Source organism: Lacerta agilis, chromosome 3 (assembly GCF_009819535.1).
Source record: "Lacerta agilis isolate rLacAgi1 chromosome 3, rLacAgi1.pri, whole genome shotgun sequence".
Taxonomy (NCBI): domain Eukaryota; kingdom Metazoa; phylum Chordata; class Lepidosauria; order Squamata; family Lacertidae; genus Lacerta; species Lacerta agilis.
The window spans coordinates 74,692,479-74,715,552 of NC_046314.1; the positions used below are offsets into that span (position 1 = coordinate 74,692,479).

At 38.6% G+C, this 23,074-nt stretch overlaps 1 protein-coding gene across 1 annotated transcript in view; it reads left to right on the forward strand.

The window, feature by feature from the left end:
• The window catches only part of RYR2 (ryanodine receptor 2), a 238,954-nt gene that overhangs the window by 83,823 nt on the left and 132,057 nt on the right, over window positions 1-23,074 (forward strand). The window contains 10 exon segments of the mRNA XM_033145434.1: window positions 688-783; window positions 4,107-4,225; window positions 4,393-4,526; window positions 5,274-5,515; window positions 5,998-6,190; window positions 7,895-8,111; window positions 8,721-8,825; window positions 10,278-10,381; window positions 11,262-11,345; window positions 13,068-13,227. Coding sequence (XP_033001325.1) covers window positions 688-783; window positions 4,107-4,225; window positions 4,393-4,526; window positions 5,274-5,515; window positions 5,998-6,190; window positions 7,895-8,111; window positions 8,721-8,825; window positions 10,278-10,381; window positions 11,262-11,345; window positions 13,068-13,227 — 1,454 coding nt within the window.

The window sequence follows — 23,074 nt, forward strand, 5'->3', positions numbered from 1 at the left end:
AACCCCACTGATATGAAACTATTTGCTTCTAAGTATATACGGTTTGGATTGTTTGTTGTTGTTTAGTTGTGTCCGACTCTTCGTGACCCCATGGACCAGAGCACACCAGGCACTCCTGTCTTCCACTGCCTCCCGCAGTTTGGTCAGACTCATGTTGGTAGTTTCAAGAACACTGTCCAACCATCTTGTCCTCTGTCGTCCCCTTCTCCTTGTGCCCTCCATCTTTCCCAACATCAGGGTCTTTTCCAGGGAGTCTTCTCTTCTCATGAGGTGGCCAAAGTATTGGAGCCTCAGCTTCAGGATCTGTCCTTCCACTAAGCAGTCAGGCCTGATTTCCTAAGAATGGATAGGTTTGATCTTCTTGCAGTCCATGGGACTCTCAAGAGTCTCCTCCAGCACCATAATTCAAAAGCACCAATTCTTCGGCGATCAGCCTTCTTTATGGTCCAGCTCTCACTTCCATACATTACTACTGGGAAAACCATAGATTTAACTATACAGACATTTGTCGGCAAGGTGATGTCTCTGCTTTTTAAGATGCTGTCTAGGTTTGTCATTGCATTTCTCCCAAGAAGCAGGCGTCTTGGATTACACTGTAAGAAATATGTTCTGTATTAACTAATGTGATTGCAATGCATATGACAGTTGGTAAAATAAAAAACTAATCAGTCTTTTCATTCTTTTCAGCTGCTTTGATTAGAGGGAATCGTAAAAATTGTGCCCAGTTTTCTGGCTCTCTTGATTGGCTCATTAGTAGATTGGAGAGACTGGAAGCTTCTTCTGGTATGTATTTTTTTTTAAAAAAATCAAAACTAGACAGCCCATAAAAAAAATCCCTTGCTTTCAGTGTTGTGCAATTTCTTTTTGCTTGTTTGGAGCTGCTGTTCTCCAGATCTGCTGCTCTGTCTTTTTAAAAATAAAATGGCAAGCATGTGTTAAGCTCTACTCTTTGGGCAAGTAAAAAAACACACATTGTTTTTTAAATCACAGAAGATTCATGTGCAGGAATGATTTTACACAACTTAAACTGGGATTGCTGCTGTATAGATACATGCATAATCTTGTGAATATGCAAGAGTTCTATTAATTTCAGCTGAGAATATTTAAACCGGGGGCTGCCTGCTTATACCACACTTCCTTTTCTGTAACCTCCCCTATTGCACAGAAACCACCCTGTGGTAGCCTCCTGGTTCTCTCCCCTCCCCACTCATCATATTGCAGCTACTAAGCCCCCTGGTCCATGGGGTCACAAAGAGTCAGACACGACTAAACAACAAGCCCCCTTTTCACACACACTCAGTTCTGAAGCATCCAGCTCCTATTCTGCAGCTTCCTTTGTACCTGGCCTTTCACTTTATCCTATTCCGATGCCTCTTTTTCCCCATCTCCTTTACCAACAACCCCCTGCCCAAGACACCTTGAAACAATCTCCACTGAACACGTGCAGGGAGCCTTCCTCTCCCCCACTGTGGTGCGCCCCACCCCATGGCTGATCTTCTTAGTGCACTCCATTATCATTCTCTCTCTCTCTTCTACTCCCTTTGGTACACTTCCTCCCACCATCTCCCCACAAGATCTCCTTCAATACATGCCCACTAGCCTCCTCCCCTCTACCTCCCGGTAAGCTGCAGTGATGTGACCAAGCAGAGTTCAGGTGAGCAGCAGCAGCACCAACAACAACAACCACACTTTCCACTGATGGTTAGGTCCCATTGATTCCAATGAGACTTGAAATAGCATTTTCCTGGATGATGCCTATTATTTCTTGAAAAATACCTACATTGTTTTTCTACATCTTCGCATACATATAATAAAAATATAAACTGGCAGCCATTTGAGACTTTCGTATCATTTTTGTTGTTGTTCTAAATGGCAATAACTTGTCACTTGCTACAAATTAGAAGCTGATTCCAGTTTGGATTATGAAGCCAAGAACGGTGGAGTGCTCTACAATTTAGTTTTTAAGCTGAACAGAGATAATTGTATATGATTACTTCATTAAAAATGTAATTGGCCTTTGGGCTTTAAGATAAAAATCAAATGAGCAGTTTAGATTTTAATTAAATTAACAGTTTAGATTCTCCCCCACATTATCTTCTCTCAAATTAAAAGAGGAACATTTTGAAAATACTTTAATGATATGTTTGCCCTTAGGGACACTGGGTATAATTTTGGGAAATAATACAGATAAAAACAGTCTTTTTATTATAATTCAAAATTATCACACTATTTAATACTTAAATCAGTCAAACCATTATCTGTAAATAGAATTAGTTTCAGGCAATGAGCTTATCTGTATGATAAGGAAACCACTGATGTATTTTCTGTGTTTTGTTAAGAAGCATTACCCTTCTGGCAACAGGAGGAAATACAAAAAAGTTATGTTGGTCAACAGCTGATTGCCTCCGATTATATCTCTGCTAAATAGGGAAACTTGCAAGTAGTGCATAAAACGAATTGCTTTGTTGTAAAATGTAAATTGGTTTGACCACTGTCAGACTTGATGATCTCAAGGATAACTTCTAATTTCTTAGCTGATAATTCTGTGAACCTTCTTGTAAACAAAAGGATATCTAATATATAGAGTTTCCCCACCCCATTTATTTCCTCTTTCTGGTGGGCATGGAAAAGCAGTTGATCATATGATTTGGAAGAATGGTATAGAAGACTACCCAGTGCATTACATACAATCTGTGATGTTGCACGTTCAGGATTCTTTTTATCCCATGTTACAGTGCTGACTGTAGCAGCTACAGCTGGCAGTAATTAACTGTGTGCCACATCCTTGCTCCTGCTATATTAAGAGATCTGCTAGACAATTGTTACTGGACCTAGAAGAACTTGTCTTAATGCAGCATTGCAGGAATCTTATTTAAGTTTAATGATACTTAATGGCACTGGCTGCTGCTTCATTTGGCTGGTAATTTTGGTTAATTGAGAGGTCAAAGGTGATTCAATGCTGCATCCTACTGCTTCCTACATCTTCATTATCTCAATTTTCATGTGATTAGTTTGCTCATTTTATAGGAGCATCTTTCACACACCCCTTGTGATATGCAGAAAACGTATGACATTTTCTATTTTCTACATACCATTACTCTACATACCATTACATCAAATTGTGAGTTATGAAACATTCCCTACTGTAGCATTGGGAATCCCATAACTTACTTACACCATTCCTTATGGTGCTACTGGAAGGAATTTTATTTCTTTTATTTCTTTTTTATTTTGTTTCAACTATGGCAGACCAACATGGCTACCTACCTGTAACTGGAACCATTCCTTACATTTACATCATTTACTTACACCTATAATTTGTGAAATTTAAATTATTTATATGCTGCTTTCCAGCTCTAAAAATGGGCTCACATAATAATATACTAAAACAAAACAAAACAAAACAAAACAAAACAAAACAAAACAAAACAAAACAAAACAAAACAGAGAGCACATAATTGTGAGGCACATTTTTCTGTAAGCTGTATTTTAACTACCAGTTAGCCCAATCTTTTGCTATTACCTCAACAGTGTTAGGCATTTGAAATTTTGTGGTACATTACCACAAAGAATGAAAGCTATGTCTGTATTCCTTCATTGACAAAAATGATGCAAAAGATTACTTAAATTCCTAAAAAACAAGGAGATGCAAAAATGAATTATCCCTACCCCTAGTACATAGCATGTTGGCCAAAATGTGAAACTACAGAATTAGGTAGTATAAGAGCTGTTCAGATTTAATCACATATAAGCTATCAGTTAATTGTGCAGCCAATCTAAAAGAATTAAACAAAACTGTGTTATGAAAGTTGTGTACTTAATTTCAGTCCCCTGCTTCTAGTGCCTATCAGTGAGATTTAAGATGAATGAAGTATTTTTATTTTATGTTTAAATTTTCATTCATAACAAGATTGATGACAGATGCCCATTCTTAATTGTGCAGTATTCACATTAATCTTGTTCTTCCTGTTTTACCATCGTCTTGTTTCATCCATATGCTATATGGATTCTTATTCCATCCATATAGCCTGTGGGAGGATATATCTTTTGTATGATTGTGAGATAATTTAAACAATAAACTTGTTTTTTTGTATTTATGTTTTTAGGCATTCTTGAGGTTTTGCACTGTGTGTTGGTAGAAAGTCCAGAAGCTTTAAATATTATTAAAGAAGGACATATTAAATCAATTATATGCCTTTTGGACAAACATGGAAGAAACCATAAGGTACGCAATACAGAATTGGATGGAGAGTATGTGATTTATGAAATATCTCAGTGGGAGGGTTTAAGATAGCAAGGGAGAGTCTTTACTGTTTTACACTTGGTGTTTTTAAACAGTGTCATGGGTGCTGAGAACCATCTTAATCACCATCTGCATCATTTCTTTCCCAGGTGTTAGATGTTTTATGCTCTCTCTGTGTGTGCCATGGAGTAGCTGTACGGTCTAATCAGCATTTGATCTGTGACAATCTTCTGCCAGGACGAGATCTCCTTCTCCAGACACGTCTTGTCAACCATGTGAGCAGGTAAAAAATTGACTAGAATGTGTGTGCAATCTTTATTGAAAGAACAAATTAAAATGATTTTTCATATGTAGACAAATATAATGGTTGCATTTATTAAGAGACAATCTGTTTATTCCCCTCCCTTCTGCTAATATTTCTAAATTAAATGCAGTAACTCTTGGTGTTTTTGCACCTCTTGAAGACATAAGTTTTTTTGTGATGCTTATTTCAAAGTATGGTAGTATGTTTGACCTGGATTACTGCTGTATTTTATTGTGCTGTGGATTTTAAAATAGGTTTTAAATTATTTATTTTGCTGTTATTTTACTTGTGCATGACCTTGGGGTGCAACATGAACAGTGTTATAAAGATGCCTAATTAAAATAATATTTTTATTATTTTATTACTATTAAATTGTATTATTATTCAAAATCCATTATATTAGAATAATTAAAATTTAAAAACTTGAATAGGGTTTTATAGAGGCAGTAGCAGATAGTCTATATCTGAAATATGTTTTTATTTGTTATATTTATTTGAGATATTTAATAGGATGTAGTTCATGAATGGAATTGAATGAATAAACAAACAAACAAATAAATAACATGCAAACATGGAGCTAGTTGTTGGTTAATTGTTATTTTAATGACTGTTCTTCTTCTGTTGTAGTTTGTCTTGGGGTGCAGATCCAAAGAGCAAAAGGGGGGTTTAATAATGCTTTAAAAAAACACGAAACTTTTCTGATGCATCTTTTCCCCTTGTATTCAGTATGAGACCCAATATTTTCCTTGGAATCAGTGAGGGCTCTGCTCAGTATAGAAAATGGTATTATGAGCTAATGGTTGACCATGTGGGACCATTTACGACAGCCGAAGCTACTCACCTTCGTGTGGGCTGGGCTTCAACAGAAGGCTATTCACCATACCCTGTGGGAGGAGAAGAATGGGGAGGAAATGGTGTTGGTGATGACCTGTATTCCTATAGTTTTGATGGACTTCATCTGTGGTCAGGTAAGGCAAATAAAATACTTTAGCTTTGTTTTTAAAACACCTAGCAGTTGACTTCTTTATTTCAGCCAATATGTTATCTACTATTCTCCAAGTTGCATTGGGGGGTGGGGGAAGAGCCATGGTTTTTGTAGGGCTGGGAAAGAGATATTTCTGAAACTCTAGATGGCTACTGTCAGTCATTGAATAGAGAACATTTGTCTAGATGAACCACTGTTCTTCTTTCCTTCTTGTTTTTATAATTAAAATTTTTATTGGATTTTTCAACGTAACAAGAGCAAAAACTTAAAAACTGAAGAAAGAAATACTCCAGTGTTCTGAGTAGGTTGAAGGCAGCTTCCGGAGATCTAATTCTAGTTTTCCTCGTGCTTTTTTGTGTTAATCTGTATTGATTCTTCTTTGGCTTTGTACCAAGTTTTCTGAAAGCAGCTTTTCTTACACCAGGCTGAACTTTTGTTCTAATTATATTTACTCTTATATCCTAGGTTGTGTAGCAAGATCTGTGAATTCTCCCAACCAGCATCTGTTAAGGACTGATGATGTAATCAGCTGCTGCCTTGATCTGAGTGCTCCAAGCATTTCATTCCGGATAAATGGACAGCCAGTCCAGGGGATGTTTGAGAATTTCAATACAGATGGCCTATTCTTTCCAGTTGTCAGCTTCTCTGCAGGGATAAAGTTAGTACTCCATCTTGTCATTTTCAGTGAATACACTGCATGTTTTCCTTGCTTATTGTCTTATTCATTTAATTTTGAAATTTCGGTTCTATGCGTAGTACTTACTCTATGGGTTAAGCCAGATGCGCCACAGCAGATGTGTGATTGGATCTTCTGATTTTTCTTTTTCTTAACAACTTTTCACAAATTGGATATGTACAGTGACACTATGGGTTTGATTCCTTGGGGCGGTGAATCACACCACTCAAAACCGACTACATTTGCACTGCTAGCACTGCTAGGAAAAGCACACAGTAACTGTGGAAGTGGAGCAATCGCCAGCAGGTGATTTAGATCTGGGAAACGGTCACCATGGCCCAATGAAATTCAACCTCCTGCAACTTTATATTGTGGATCTTCTGAATTGAGGTTCTGAGAGAGAATTCCGAAAAGAGTCCTGAAGATTTTATTCACCTGTATCCATAGTTGGTTGCTTTTTCTTTTACGTGGTCTTTCTGCTCAGTCAAGCTTTGGATTGTTGTGTCTCTTGAGGAACAGGAAAGGTTTTAGGCTCCAGTTTTCATAACACAGTGCAAGTTTAGAAGAGAGAGATTATTTGGACGAAGCAGACTCCACAAAAGGGATTTTGGAAGGGATCTCTTTATCTTACAGTTTTTACACTTACATGTGCTGCTTTTCCTCAGTGGGAGCTGGAGTGGCTGGCCAAAGAGTGGGGAGTGGCCTCCTGGGTTTCCAGATTCACGATCCATGGTATAAGCTTAGATAAATCCCTGCCCCTACTGAAGGGCATAGTAGGTTGAGAGGGGAAGGGAAATGATCTACTCACCCATTCAAAATGGCACTAGGCTACTTTTGAAAACAAAACTCCACTCTATGCGGAAAACAAAGTCCACTCTATGAGGAGAGTGGAAGTGCAGCACTCTGAAAAATCCTTATCCAATTATGATTATATTTAGTTATATAGTGCTTTTCCTAAGAGCTCAAAGCACATCACATATACATCTTTACCCAGGCCCACATGTTGTTCAGTATAATATTCCCATCTTGCAGATGAGGAACTGAAGCCAAAAGATACCTAACACTATACAATGAGTTCATTCTGTGCTAGTTCTGCCTCATAGACTTTGCTCTTACTCGCTACTACACTAGTCCAGTGATGAAGTGATGATATACTTCTGAATAAATATGCATTCTTATTCTTCATTTATGTCACATACAAAATTAATAACCTGAACTAAGCAGTAAAGTAAAGGTAAAGGGACCCCTGACCATTAGGTCCAGTCACGGACGACTCTGGGGTTGCGGCTCATCTTGCTTTATTGGCTGAGGGAGCCGGCGTACAGCTTCCAGGTCATGTGGCAAGCATGACTAAGCCGCTTCTGGCGAACCAGAGGAGTGCACGGAAACTCCATTTACCTTCCTGCCAGAGCGGTACCTATTTATTTACTTGCACTTTGATGTGCTTTCGAACTGCTAGGTTGGCAGGAGAACTAAGCAGTAGTCATCGCTAAACAGACCACAGGTAAGACCGAAAGTAGGAGAAGATAATCACAGTCTAGTGTAGATGCAGTCACCATTAGATAAAACTAATTCACTCTGAAATAAATCCCAGATGCAGCACTTGCAAAGTGTGACTTTGAAGGAATAATTTTACTTTAGAATTGAATGAAAGACATCAGGAATATTTGAATTGTTGTTTTATAGGGTACGTTTTTTGCTTGGAGGCCGCCATGGGGAATTTAAATTCCTTCCACCTCCAGGATATGCTCCTTGTTTTGAAGCTATTCTGCCAAAAGAGAAATTGAAAGTGGAACACAGCAGAGAATACAAACAGGATCGGAATTCCACAAGAGACCTTCTGGGCCCAAATGTATCTCTATCCCAAGCAGCTTTCACTCCAGTACCTGTAGATACTAGTCAGGTAAATGGAATCTACATTAACTTTTCAACTATGGGATAAGTATGCTACATAATATTATGTTAAAAATCAATAAACTTGAAAAATACCTTTTGCTTTCATTTTTTGCCTCATATTTTATTGCTTGGGAGTCTAGATATCAAGTACAATGACAATAAATATGTGTTAATTTGTAAAGGCATTTGTTTTCACAACTTCTATCTAACCAGTCATTTAAAGATAAAAAAGCTCCCCAAAACATCAGAAACAAAAGCAATCATCACAGCAACAGTAAAAATACAAAAATCAGTAGATAGTAGTAGTAGTTGATCTGTTTTATATTTGTTTTATGGTTCTCTTTTGTAGGCTATCTTGAAAATCTAAATTAATAAAAAAAATCTAAGAAAAGAAAAAAAAACCTCCTGTACATTGACAAACTCAAAGTACATTTGTTATTGTGAGCAGGTTGCTTTCGTTATGTTATTTCCAGTTCAGTCATTTACTACTATGTAATTAGTGAAACGTATGTAAACTTTGGACAAGTAGTTTATTTTATTCTGGTAAATTATCTTCCCCCCCTCCACTGCACTCTGTGTCATTTTATTCTAACAGATTTGCTCTTTTATCTTTTAGATTGTATTACCTCCACATCTGGAAAGAATTAGGGAAAAACTAGCTGAAAATATCCACGAACTTTGGGTTATGAATAAAATTGAACTTGGATGGCAGTATGGTCCTGTATGTGCTTTTCAATTTTTGTTTTCTGTTGTTTTTTTCTTATTGTTTTAAAATATCAATAATGCAGAATAAGGTGGAGTAATTATATTGTACATTGTTCAAATCATATGTGCATATAATTTAGAATACTTTTCTATAGCTGGAAATGAAGCAGAAGTTACACTTTCAGAGAACATAGATTTTGCATTAAATTTTCATTGCTGTTGTAATTGTTTTATTATTTATTTATATACCCCTTACTTGCCAGAATGGCTTATAAGTGGTTATCCAAGTAAAAGGGTTTTATATTAATTCAGAAGCATCTCTAACATACTGCCAGGGCTGGGTCATACACAGCACTTGGAGGGTAGCCAGTAGTTGTGCCAAGGAGTCTGTAGTTGAGAGCCAAGCCATGAGTCATGCCAGGGAACTGTCCCTGGCGCAGCGCAAAGTGGTGGAAGGGCTCTTGGGATGCTACAGAGAGCCCCGGCCCCACCTGACCAGCAGCACCTCCTCTGGCAGCGGAGGGAGCAGCGAGGCTTCCAGCGGGGAGGGGCATGGGTTTCAGGGGATGGAGGGTCGAGGCTCTGAGGATGCTGGAGAGACCCTGCACTCCCCTAGCCCAAGGGGCGATGAAGGAGGCACGCAATTTCCGCCGCCCCAAAGGCATCGAGGGGTGAAACGAAAGGATGGAAGGTGGGGTTTTCATATACCGAAACTCTTTTGTTGGGGTCAGAACCAGAAGGGGCCGTTCCCGGATTCTGACAGTGTTTGATACAGACATGAACTTTTAAGCTCTGCACTGTACATAGCATGCACAATAAAAGTCACTAAAAGAAAGGTCAGAGTTTTGCCTGGTTTCTCATAAGCAACTGACCAAGGACCTTACAAGTCAGCTGAAGAATGAAGTTAGGAGTCAGAGCTGAAGATTGCCCTGAATCACACAAGTACTAGGAAGACCTTCTGGCTCTTGGCAATGTCTCAACCTCAACAGGAGACTTTTGACAGTGATCTCTGCCTGGCAGGGCCAAATAGATGGATGGATGAGTGGGGCCAGTTCAGATCCTGAGAATATCGCTGCCCTGTGAGGAGATGCTCCAAACCACAGTTCTGTGGTTTACCAATGGGGTAGCCTGCACACAAAGGCAATGGCTCCCAGCACCAGGTGTGATGGCTCCTGACCTATATCTGCCATAGCAAATTTCACATTACATGAAATATCTTACAACCCGGCCAACAGTTATAAATACACCATTCCTATATATTACAGTACTTAAAACTCACCACCATTGATTTCAATGGGAGAGATTTAAACAACTCTCACACTGAAATCAATAAGAGCTAAAAGTGCTTGACTTTGATTGGATCGTTACCTAATATTTCTGACATGGTACAAACTCCTTTTCAGTAATATAGGCCATTTGGACTTACAGTTCTAAGACAGATTCAAGCTCAGTGTTTCCTACATTGCAGGTTAGAGATGACAACAAGCGGCAGCATCCATGTTTGGTGGAGTTTGCAAAACTGCCAGAACAAGAGCGAAATTATAATCTCCAAATGTCACTAGAAACACTAAAGTAAGTTTGTAGCTTGCTCACTCTAATCATAAGTGTCTTTATGTTTCTTCAAAAGGATTGCTTTGGGTGTGTGAACTCTTAAATAGTCTATGAGGTTTGCCTTGTATAGGAATAACAAAATGGTGGGTGGTGATAAATCAATGTGATTACTTAAGTCTTCTGGTAATCTTCTCAAACAGATTTTGGTGATTTCTACATTAATAACTTTGGATACTGCTCTGCTGCTTGCCTCTTTGGCAGGATCTGTAGATGTGCCAAATATTGCTACGTTTAAACATACTTTCTGAATATCTTCCTTAAGATTAAGGGAAGTGGGACTGATTCAAATGGTCTGCCCCCCTCCACTTAATACAAATGGCTTCTAGAGAGTTGTAGGGGATGTCTTACCCCATGTTGATCGTCTCTCAGCTGATTCCCTGGTGGCCTACTGGAATGCAGAGCTAGCCAGGTTCAGATTTGGAAAGAGGTAGACTCCACTGTGGTAGCAGGGCTGGGGCAGGACACTGCCAGAGCTCTGTGTAGTCCAGTTGTATAGGATCAGTTTCAACCTGTTATCTCTGAGGATGTGGGCAGGCTGCTTGGACGAGTGAAACCATCCGCCTGCCTCCTTGCCCATACTGGCTCATAAAAGCAAGCCAGGCAGAGCTGGGCAACGGCCTCTGTGGTGTGTGTGTGTGAATGCTTCTCTCTGTGAGTAATGTATTGTATAAATACAATCTAAAAAAGTATTTTTGAAGGGAGATACCCAAACCTGGCCCACAGGTTCTATAAACTATTATTTTTGTCTTGCAAACATCTCTCCCCACAAACCTAACAGTTGTAGCTTTGCTTTTCAACATGCCAATTTAAGTTCCTCTAAGTTATTGATCTTCTCCTCCAGAACACTGCTGGCGCTGGGTTGTCATGTTGGGATTGCTGATGAGCATGCTGAGGAAAAAGTGAAGCAACTAAAACTTCCAAAGAAGTAAGTTTAAAATCAGAAAATAAAATGGAAGGTGTGTAGGTGTGTGTAAAGTAGGAGCCTGTCTTCCTGTCCAGTCTCACTAGTGTGTTTATCATATCACTGTCCTTCCTTGAGTCAAATTGATAATCATGGGCTCTTGGGGTTCTCTTCTAAGGGTAAGCAAATGCACTCACACAGTTGCAACAGTCGGCTGTGTGGGTGGGAAGCCAACCCTGCCCCATCACTTAGATAAGGCAATGGCAGCAAGTGGGAGAGGTCAAGAAGGTGAAATGGTGGTTATCATCACAGTTCTTGAGCTCCACCAGAATGAGTTTGGGGAAGAACAGACAGAGGAGTGCGTGAACAAGCAACCGCATAGGCAACATCTGCTAGCTTCGTTTGTATCTTTTGAACTAATTGTTTTGTAGCTTCCTCTGTTCTTGGGCTCAAGGCTGGCAGTAGCAATTTTACTGATGTCTCAGATTTATGATGCCAACTAAAGTGTCAATAATAATAATAATAATAATAATAATAATAATTTATACCCCGCCCATCTGGCTGGGTTTCCCCAGCCACTCTGGGCGGCTCCCAACCGCATATTAAAAACACAATACAGCATTAAACATTAAAAACTTCCCTAAACAGGGCTGCCTTTAGATGTCTTTTAAAAATAAAATAGTTGTTTATTGCCTTGATATCTGATGGGAGAGCATTCCACAGGGCAGGCGCCATTACACAGAAGGCCGTCTGCCTGGTTTCCTGTAATCTCACTTCTCACTGTGAGGGAACCGCCAGAAGGCCCTCGGTGCTGGACCTCAGTTTCTGGGCTGAACAATGGGGGTGGAGACATTCCTTCAGGTATACACGACCGAGGCCGTGGTACTACATGCAGCTTTCTCTTTTCAACTGAGCGCGTACAGCATTTGTTGTGCAGGATATGACAAATACTTCCCGCCCTCAACCCTACTGATCTTCATTCATACTGAGAATACCCATGTTGTCATCATGGGATATGCATGCTATTGCCTCTGTTTGAGGGAGAAATCACATCCCTCATCAGCAACTGACTGAAAAGCAACATGCCCCATTTGCTTGTCCTACTATTATTTCCCTTTTGTAGGCCTGTCAGAATACTGTGGCTGCTGTTGCTCCACATTAGTTACTGGCTTGCTCTGTTACAATGGGATTAAGATCTATACCTTCATGTGTTCCTATATTTGATCACTACTGGTTCTTTGTTTAAGAAAATATACAGTTAATGCCTCACAATCTTAAAATTTTTAAGACAGTCTTAAGAAGTGTGCTAATGACAATGGTGGCTTTCAAAGAGATGAATAATACACTTTCCTCAAAATGTTTAAATATTCTTTCAGGAAAAACTGTGGGGGGGGAGGTGGAATCAGACTCCTTTTTTCATGCTGAAAATGCTTGCCCCCAAACATTCAGCAAAGCTGTAAACAAAGAGTACAATCATCTTTTATTATATGGTTGAAATTTTAATATTTTTAATTGGTGATGAAACACTTTACTGTCATACTAGTTAATATAATAATAGCAATAATACTAGCAGCAGCTGTTCAAGTAGCCTACTAAGACCGCATGAGTTGAATATAATTCTGTTTCAGAGAACAGCATTTTGCTGTAATAAACCTCATGTATGTCACTTTGTTTTGCTGTTTTAAAATGTTGAGAGACATGCATATAAAAGTGATCTCACTGAAGTATTTTACTCTCATCTAACAGTTATCTATTGTCTAGTGGATACAAGCCTGCTCCTATGGATCTGAGTTGTATCAAACTGACCCCTTCTCAGGAAGCTATGGTTGATAAACTTGCAGAGAATGCTCACAATGTATGGGCAAGGGATCGTATCAGGCAGGGTTGGACATATGGAATCCAGCAGGTAAGTCCCTTGTGAATGCTTGAAAATTCACTGATAGCTGCAGATATTGTGGAACTCAAAGGATATTTTGAGGGTGGGTGGTAAAGCAGATGAATATGACTATTGGAGTTCGTGCCAATTTCTGTTTTCACTATAGTTGCTTTGGGTTGCCCTGGGAAAGGAAAAATGACCAACAGTTTTTTTTAAAAAAGTAAATAAATACATATTTTGGTTGTATGTTTAATTTACCGGTATATACTGTACTTCCAGCGCTAAATCTCCCAGAAGTAATGAACACCATAGTTAATCAAACTACTTTGGAATAACCACTTTGAGAATCAGGATTTGATTTGGGTAGGTGTGGTGGGTTCCTTGCAGACAAGTAAGGATAGTTTCTAGGTGCTTAGATAACTACCTAAAGAAGGCAAAACTTGTTTTAATATTCCATCTGGAACAAATTGATTCATTTGGAATTCTGCATATAAGAAATGCTTTTATTTGTTACTGGGAATCAGACTTGTTATCTGAAGATTTAGGTGGCAGTGATCAGGGCAATTAAAGTTATGTTTGTGTTTCCTTTAAGCCTGAAATACAGTCACTTGATTCATTTGACTTACAGCTTTTAAATTTGAATGAGTTATTCAACTACCGGATACATGAGATGCAGGTAGACCAGTATCTGTACCCATCATCTCTGAAGCTGGGGAGGGATATGATTTAAAACTCAAAGGAGCATTGGAAAGGGGTGCTGAACCCTACCAACTCATCTACTTCTCTGAATCCCACAGCCCACCCCGAAGTCTTTTTTCCCTACAATAGTATTCAGATTATGGATGCAAACCTGCTAAGGAAAAAGGCCCACAAGTGAAAGATCGTATGTGGGCACTCTTTAGATGCTTTAAATCATGCCACTTTTTGCTTTTTAACTGAAAATTGAACATAGAAGATTGCTGCATTGAGGTCTGTTGTTGTTGTTATTAAGCAACTTGACAATAAACTACAGCACATAAATACAATTTAAAACCAGAGAAAAATTCTATTGGAAATTGACATTGTTGTTAAAAAAATATTGGACCAAATGGCTTCACTTCCAAGTATTATAAACAGTTCAAAGAAACATGGTTACCATATATGATCCGCCTATTTAATGACCTAATGAGAGGATCACCCATCCCCCAAACATGGTACAACTCCAAGATGGTAGCTATCTCAAAAACATTTAAAGACCACCAAAAAGTAGAATCTTTTCAGCCAACCTGTGATTAATCAGGGTCGTAAAACATTCACAGAACTCACAGACCTTCAAGACAACAATCCAGATTTACACAATAAAGAATTAATAAACCATTTATAACAAGTGGCAAGGCGCAACATAATGAGACACTGGAAAGACCTTTCTGGCACAAAACCAGATAATTGGCACAAAACAGTTTGAGAAACAGCCCTCCTTGAGAGATTAACTAATAAACTATGGTTGACTTGTGGACAGATTGAAAAAATGGGTTTACCAAAATGCGGTTTAATCTCATAACATATGCCAGTAATTCAGAAAATGAACAATTCCCCCTCCCCCATCAGCAATTGGCTGAATCTGGTTGAGGTAAATTAAAATTTAAACATAAATTATTTTCACTTTCAACCCCCATCCCAAATTCATCAGTATGCCAACACTTCATATTGCTTCATTGAGCAAAAATGACCATTACTCAATACTTAATCTAAGCAAAACCACAAGAGCTCCTGATTAGGTGTTTAGCTCTGCAATGCTGAATGCTATCTGTTAATTCTGTTCTATCCTGTTTCCCCTCTGTTTTTGTTTAAACTAATTCACAAACCAAGAACTTACCCATTGACCACTAATAATGAAACCTATGTTGTAAATCTTATTGCAAATTTATAGTGTTATTTTTGTGATATACAGACGGCATGAGAAGGCTTGGTCTGTTTATTTGTATTATTTGTTATACTATGATGCTTGTTTATAAAACCTAATAAAAAGCTATTAAAAACCCCGGGGAAAAATTAAAACACTAACAATGCAAGATACATAAAATGCCCAGTTCCCAACTGATTAATATGAGGAGAAGTGGTCTTTATGGACCAGGGCTTTAATATCTCAAAGGCAACTCCCCATATGAACTCACTCCAAATCTCTGGATCGCTTTGATCAGCAGCTTCATGTTGATGTTAAACAGCATGGGGATAAGATCGACCCCTTTGGAACCCCAAATTGAAGACAGCTGAGCAGTATGCCCCCAAGTAGCACTCTCTAGGGGTGGCCATCCAAGTGAGCCTGGAATCATCGCAGCACAGTGCCACCCAGTCCAAATTCAGACAGCTGCTCCAGAAGAACACCTTGCTTCATGGCATTGATAGCTGCCGAGAGATCAAGGCGAATCAACAGGCACACACACAATAGAGATATTTGTGCAAGGCAACCAAAACCAGGCCTAAACCCCAATCAAAATGCTTCTAGAAAATCATTCTTGTCCAAGATAGTCTGGAGCTGGATGGTGACCACTTGCTCAAGAACATGGTAGGCAAACTAAGGCCCAGGGGCCAGATCCGGCCCAATCGCCTTTTAAATCCGGCCCACAGATGATGCAAGGAATCAGCGTGTTTTTACATGAGTAGAATGTGTCCTTTTATTTAAAATGCATCTCTGGGTTATTTGTGGGGCATAGGAATTTGTTCATTCCCCCCCAAAAATATAGTTCAGCCCCCCATAAGCTTTGAGGGACAGTGGACCGGCCCCTGCTGAAAAGGTTTGCTGACCCCTACTCAAGAACCTTTCCTTGGAAGGAGATATTTACAACTGGGTGATAGTTATTAAAATCTTCTGGGTCCTGGGATGATTTCTTAACCTTACCATTCCATTGAGTTGGGACCTCAGTCTTCAAGGAATGGTATCAGGGTGAGGTGTGCTTGTGCATTCTATGGGGGGGGGGAGAGGAAGTAAAGTATAGTAAATTATTATTGAAGTAAATATAATTTTCCTTACCAAAAAAAAACCTCTATACAAATCTGTTGCAAATGTGATCATTGAGCTATGAATGAACCTTTCCCCTGTAAATTAAGCCCCTTCACTCCTCTCTTGTCTGCACAAGTCACAGTTAAACCACAAAGCCTCTAATTAACCAAACCAAACTATGGTTACTACTTTTGGAACAAACTAGTATTTAAATCCAATTTCAAGCCATAGTTTAATATCCTGACATGTTCCGAAGCTGTAACCATAGTTTCCTTGTTTAGACAAAACAGGAAGCTATTCTTAGTTGAAGACTTCCTGGTTTGTTTGCTCGCAGCGTGAAGAAAGGAACAAAGAGGCTACATTCATAGGCAAAAGTGTTGTTTATGTATTGAGTTTGGTAAACTTGAGATTTAACATCCAAACATTGTCATTGTATCTAGCTACTATACCCGATATACTAAAAAAATAAGCATCTTCAGTCCTGCCAAAAAGTACAGTAGCATTTCACAGTTGGAAAACTGAGTTCTAATGAATATAACCTTTGTAACTATATTATCACTATGTTATAGAAAAGTAATTTTCAAAATGTAACAAGCTTTTTGCTGTAACATAATCATAGCTCATTATTATTATTATTATTATTATTATTATTATTATTATTATTATTTATTTCTAACTGGGATGTAGAAATTTCTTTTTTTGCAGTGCCACAATCATCAGCTTTTTATCTGAGATTCATGCCTTGCGTTAAAAGAAGAGTATGTTTTCCCTTTATAGTGTGATGACAACTGCAACAACACAAATTCACATGCATATTCTCATTTTTATGAAAAATATATTTATAAAAAATATATTTATAACAGTGGATTACATCCTTCCATCATATTTAAGTTAAGGCTATGTATTTCTAGGTTATTGTTCATCAATTATCTGTATTAAACCTTAGTTTATGATAACTACTTAAGTCACTAGAAATGTCTGTGCCTTAGTCAAGTAATGAAAACTGCAAGCAGCATCTACTGCATGCCCATCTGACGTTAATGCAGATTGATTTTTGAAAGTCCACATAACTAACTCAGTGAGCGGCATTGTGGACAGGCCCCAAGACCCACGGTGACCTGGCCAAGGGGTTACAGAGTGAGGTTACAGGGAACCAGGCAGAGGGCCTTCTCAGTAGTGGCACGGCGCCCACCCTGTGGAACGCCCTCCTATCAGATGTTAAGGAAATAAACAACTATCTGACTTTTAGAAGACATCTGAAGGAAGCACTGTTTAGGGATGTTTTTAATGTTTGGTGTTTTATCAAGTTTTTAATATTCTGGGAAACCCAGCCAGACGGGCGGGTATAAATAATATATTACAGTTGTACCTTGGATCTTGAATGCTTTGGCTCCTGAACTATCGAAACCTGGAAGTGAGTGTTCCGGTTTTTGAACATTCTTTGGGAGGCTGAACGTCTGACGGGGCTTCTGCGGCTTCTGATTAGTTGCAGAAGCTTCCTGCAGCCAATCAGAAGCTGCGCTTTGGTTTCTGAACATTTTGGAAGTTGAACGGACTTACGGAATGGATTCTGTTTGACTTCCCTGGTACAACTGTTGTTATTATTATTATCCACAAGGGGACCTCGAGTCATGGGGCCTTGGCACACAAGTTTGCACTGAAGTGGCTGGGTGCATCTTTTGAAGTAAACCAAGATGCACTTTATCTTCCAGAGCCATTAGTTGCTGCATATAAACTAGTTGCTAGAGCTGACTTGGCTCCAGATTGTGTATTCAACTTTAAGCATGTTGTGGGAAATTTGCAAATACATTTTGTTTCCAGACAGGAAGCTACTTTAAACCTGTGGTCTTCTGCCTACCTTTTAGCTGAAAGTCAGAGCTCCAGCAGCTTTTGCACACACGCACACAACAACAACAACAACACAATATTCTTTGACATTATTGAATGCTGCTTAAATACAATCAACTATTTCCCTTCTGTTGGTCTGAAAGCTTTCTCTTTTGCCGCAACTCTATGCTTTCCTGCATTCCCTGCATTTCTTGTATTCTTGTAGGCACCTCTCCATTGTATTTCTGTTTCTGTGTTATTGCTGACTATTTTCACACAATAAACATTTTGACCTATAAAAGTTTAAACACAGTATGTGGTTATATACCACAGCAAGGATTTCACGTAGTAATGATAGAAATAAGTTGGCATTCCACATCATTCTTTCTAGAGCAGGAATGTCCACCATTTGTAGAAATGTCCAGAGTGCTTATTCACACCACATTATTGATGGAAATTTGGGAACTGATGAGCTCTAGAGTCAAGTTTTCTTGTGATTAAAAAAAAAGCAGCAATCTAGATAAAAGCCTAAAACATTTTCCTGGGATTTATTTGCACAATTTTCATCACCCACCAGAAGATACATGGATGCTATAAAGGCTACAAAACTATGGGTGGTGAGTGGGCGGAAATTGGAGTTTCTCTCTTATTCTACAGTTATGAGAAAGCAGTGAGAATAATAGTGTTTCAGCATATATTTTTTCTAACCTAGAATCTGCTCTCCTAAAACTAGATACTTAGTAATGAGAGGAACTGTTCTAATTGTGCTTCAATGTAATCCCTTTAAGTATCACTTCCCATTATTAAGGAATGACTTAGTCATTCAAAAGAGCCATGGAATGAGTCCTTGTGAGCCCCAATATAAATGATAATGACTGATCGTAGTTGTACATAGTACTTCAGTAAACAATGAGTTAAGCATCTATCAATATTCTGGTTGATTAATTTAGCATTTCATATTTCATTTCTTATAGATATTTTGATTGAAATTATGAAGGCCGCTGTAGGCTTTACAATAGAGATTAATAAATGGCCACAGTTTCTGTCAAATATTTCTCATATTGCTATTTTTTTTTAAAAAAATTGGGGGGTAACAATCTTAAATCTTAAGCCTACCTCTCAAGCGTCTTAAAATCAGTGGAGCTTAACTTCCAAGTAGCACTGCATTCTTGAGAGCCACTCATGACAGATATATGACATGGGGAGTGTGGTAAACTAGCATCATAACCGACTGTTGCATTGAAGAGTTTTAAGCTCTGGAAACTGGAAATGTTTGAGTCAGAGCCCTCTTTTGAGGCTATGCTACCTGCAATAAGCCAGAGCCAAGCGTAGTCTAAACCGGGAGATGCACAAGGTGGCTTGGCATGCCCAAGTGGGTTGGAATGTGGGCAGAGAAGATGAGTAGTATAGCCAAGCCTACCCAGGACTGATGGAAGCCTGGCACATGGACTTGGGCCAGCAAAATTTCAAACAAATTAGGTCCACGTGTGTTGACCCAGAAAATCTGACTTGAGACCTTCTACAGACCAAGGCAGTGTGGGTTTTTTTTTTTTTTAAATTGGCGAGAGTCCCAATGTGAGATATACCATTCCTATTTTTTCCCAGCTTCCAGGTGTTCCCCATTCAAATGAATGCACAGAAAAGCACTCCAAAACTAGACTGGAACAGTTCCAGTGGGATGAAATGAGTAGATAATAGGCATGTCTACTTTTTGCTACTTCTTATATTTTTTCCAATTTTGTATTGAATCCTTGATTACACTCGATAGTATGGTGCTGCAGTTACATTTTGTAGCCAGAAAAAAACCCTCTGCAAATTAGGTCTGAAAAAAATTGAGAGGACAATTGGATTTGGCAACAATAAATGTGGCTGGTCTATGAAAAGGATTGTGATTCCAGAAGATAAAAAAAAATGGTAGTGTGACTCTAATCTTCGTTTTTCATAAACGCTTCGCTTCCCTTTATTTGATATCTGTGCTAACGCTTCTGCTTAGCTTCCTTACGGGAGTATATCACTGGTTACATTTGTCATAGCTGGATTTTACTGTGAGATGTTACAGTACAACATGTTGGCTCGAAGTGCTTTGATGCATAGGTCTTTTTCTAGCAAGTGAAGAAATCATATTAAGGATCAATCTTTCAATGCATGCAATTTGTAGGAAAGAACTTTTGAAAGACACTTAGGGTAGAAATATATGTCACCTTCCTTCTTTGTGCTGTTTAACACAACACGTGATATGATGTGGTATCATTGCAGTGACAGTTGATGAAGTCATGGAGGGAATTGATAGTAGACAAATGCATTCTTGCTATGTCGTACCATGTATTAAACAAGATATTACAGGGAATAGAGGAAAGAGCCACAGGACAATGGCAGCTCTGTTTCCCACTTATTGTCTAGTTCCACCTTTAATCAATCACGGAAACTACTGTAAGAAGTAAACTCAGTCTCACTGAATGATGGACCCAGATGCTTTGCTGAATTTTTCTTATTTTCCGTACTGAAAATTAAAGGGATACTGTCAAGTAGTTTATGTCCCTATTATTGCTCATTTCTGTTGTTAGAATCTATTCAGGAAATCCCTTATTTTCTTCTATGGAATCCACCACTTCTTCCCAAGGAACCTTTCAAGAGCAATAGCTGCTGTTTATGCATGATTGTACACAGTATTTTTATTCTGCTGCTGCAGAGCCAGCCAGCCAGCCAGCAGAAGGACCACACGTTATTTAGTATGCCCTCTTCACAGAACTGTGCTGACAGCATTGATGGCAGGGATCACAAACAAGTAAGTACTGTAAGTAAGGCACAGCTTCTTAAAAGTGCATTGGTTTGCAATGGTAAACGGTTAGATCCAGTGTTCCCAGTGTTCTGCCCACCAAAAGGACACTCCAACATCTGCTAATGTAAGGGGGAGAGGTGATTTTCAGTGATACCCACTCCCTCCTGTACTCCTGAAAATCTGCTCCAGTGGCTTGGGGACATCCAGAACAGCACAGGAAACATCAAGGGGGAATGCGTGAAAACTACCCCTTCCATTAGTGAAAGCCTCAGCTGGATTGAAGGCCCTTGCATTCATGAAAGGACCCCTCTTGTGTACAGAAGGGCACTATTGGATCAAACACAACATAAATTCTGAACATAATGAAAATACTTGACAGTGTCCCTTTATAGGAGGGTGTATCGTATTTTAGGTCATATTTGAGTCAATGCAGAATTTAAAATATAGCATGTATTTAATTAATTACTAATTTCAATGGCAGGTTTCAAAATCCTTCTAAATTATGAAAGCAGTACATATTATGAAGAGGTAGATTTGTGACTAAGATCCAGTTTATGGTATTGAATCCATGTAAAAAATAGGGAAAAAAGCAATGACACCCATTTTCCTTTTCATTTATTAAGTACATCTCATATAGAGGACTGCTTTCTTACACATTTCAAGTTGTTGTGACTACTCTCTTTATAAGAGGCTGTCGTTAAATGTTGCAATAACTTTTTAAGAACTTTACTCATTCAGCACTTCCCATAGAATTCTGAAGTGAAAGGAAGGTTAAATTTTGTAGAAAAGGCATCAGGTGAGTATCTGGAGCAAGAGTGTGTAGTGCACAAATATCCCTAATAGTCGAAAAGCTTTGCTGTGAAATATTATTTTAAGTTGAGCAGTGTAACCTATTTTTCTAAGATGTATGGTAGATATTAGAAATGGTTGCCGTATAAGCAACCTGTCCAGACCCTTGCTATCACAGGAGGCTAATGCAAGCTATAAAGCAAATACCCTTGTGGTAGTTGAATTATATACCACTTAACATTTAAAATAATCTCTAAGTGGTGTACAGTCTAAAAAAAACTAACAGTATAACTTTCATACAAAAACACAGCCTAAAACCATGAATTTAAAAACACATAAAACATAAAATTGAATGAAACAGAAATTCAGAATATTCAGTCATATAAAACAGGATCCAGTCTCATAGAACAGTCTTTGCAAGATGTTGGAAGCAACTGATAGTTGCTGCTTCACATATGGCAGAGGGAAGGTCTCTCCATAGTACAGGGGCAACAGCAGAAAACCTCTATTCTTGGGTCGCCACCCTATGATATTCTGTAGGGTAGGATGGGGTGCTGTGAGTAGAAATTCCCCAGATGATAAATTGACATAACTGTCCAAGAATAATGCTAGGGTAGAGATGGAGTGAGATCTTTGCATTACTGTTAGGTCTACTGGCTGTTTCTCATGCTTGTATTTGATTATAGGCTTCCATTGTCAGTCTATTGATATATTGGAGTGATCTGTAAACTTGGATTTTCAAAATGTTATTGGGTAGGTGAAAGCTTGATTTTCTCTGGAGGTCAATTGAAACATGAAACATGATTAAGCTACATAATATTTGATAGAGTAAGAAGAACGCCATCTAGTTTAGAGTTCTTCTGCTCATACTGGCTGTCTTTGAGAAGCCAACGAAAACAAAAATTCAAAATAACACATCCAGATTGTAGGCATCTGTTTTATTAGCATGTTCTAAAGCAGTCGTCTCCAACCCTGAATCCCCTACTTTCATTATCTCTAGCCAGCATGGTAAATGGTTGGGGATGATAGTTTTTGTCCTACAGTGTGTGGGAACTCAGAGATGGGAAAGACTGTTCTAGATATATAGTTGTAAACTGATGTCATTGAACAACCAAACTGCATCCGATTCTGTAAGTCAGGTAGTCACGTCTCCCTTCACTCCTGCTGTAACATCCCTTCTGATATAATTTCATGTTTTGTGATGGTGTGACAGTACTGGTACAGACACATTTATTGCACTAACAATTCTTAATAAATTATTTGTTATTAAACACCTTCCTTAAAAGGAAAAAATTCTATTTTGTTAATTTGTTCAATCTCTTAACCAAAACTTTCACTTCAAGTTTTGTTTGGTACATACAGTGCTGCAGTTAAAATATTAATAATTTTAACTTCGTTATACTTCTGAGATCTAGTAAAAGGGTACATCAGTGAGCAAAAAATATGGTATTAGAATAAGTTAAAAATAAATTATGCAGAAAGGACAAAATATAAATGATGAT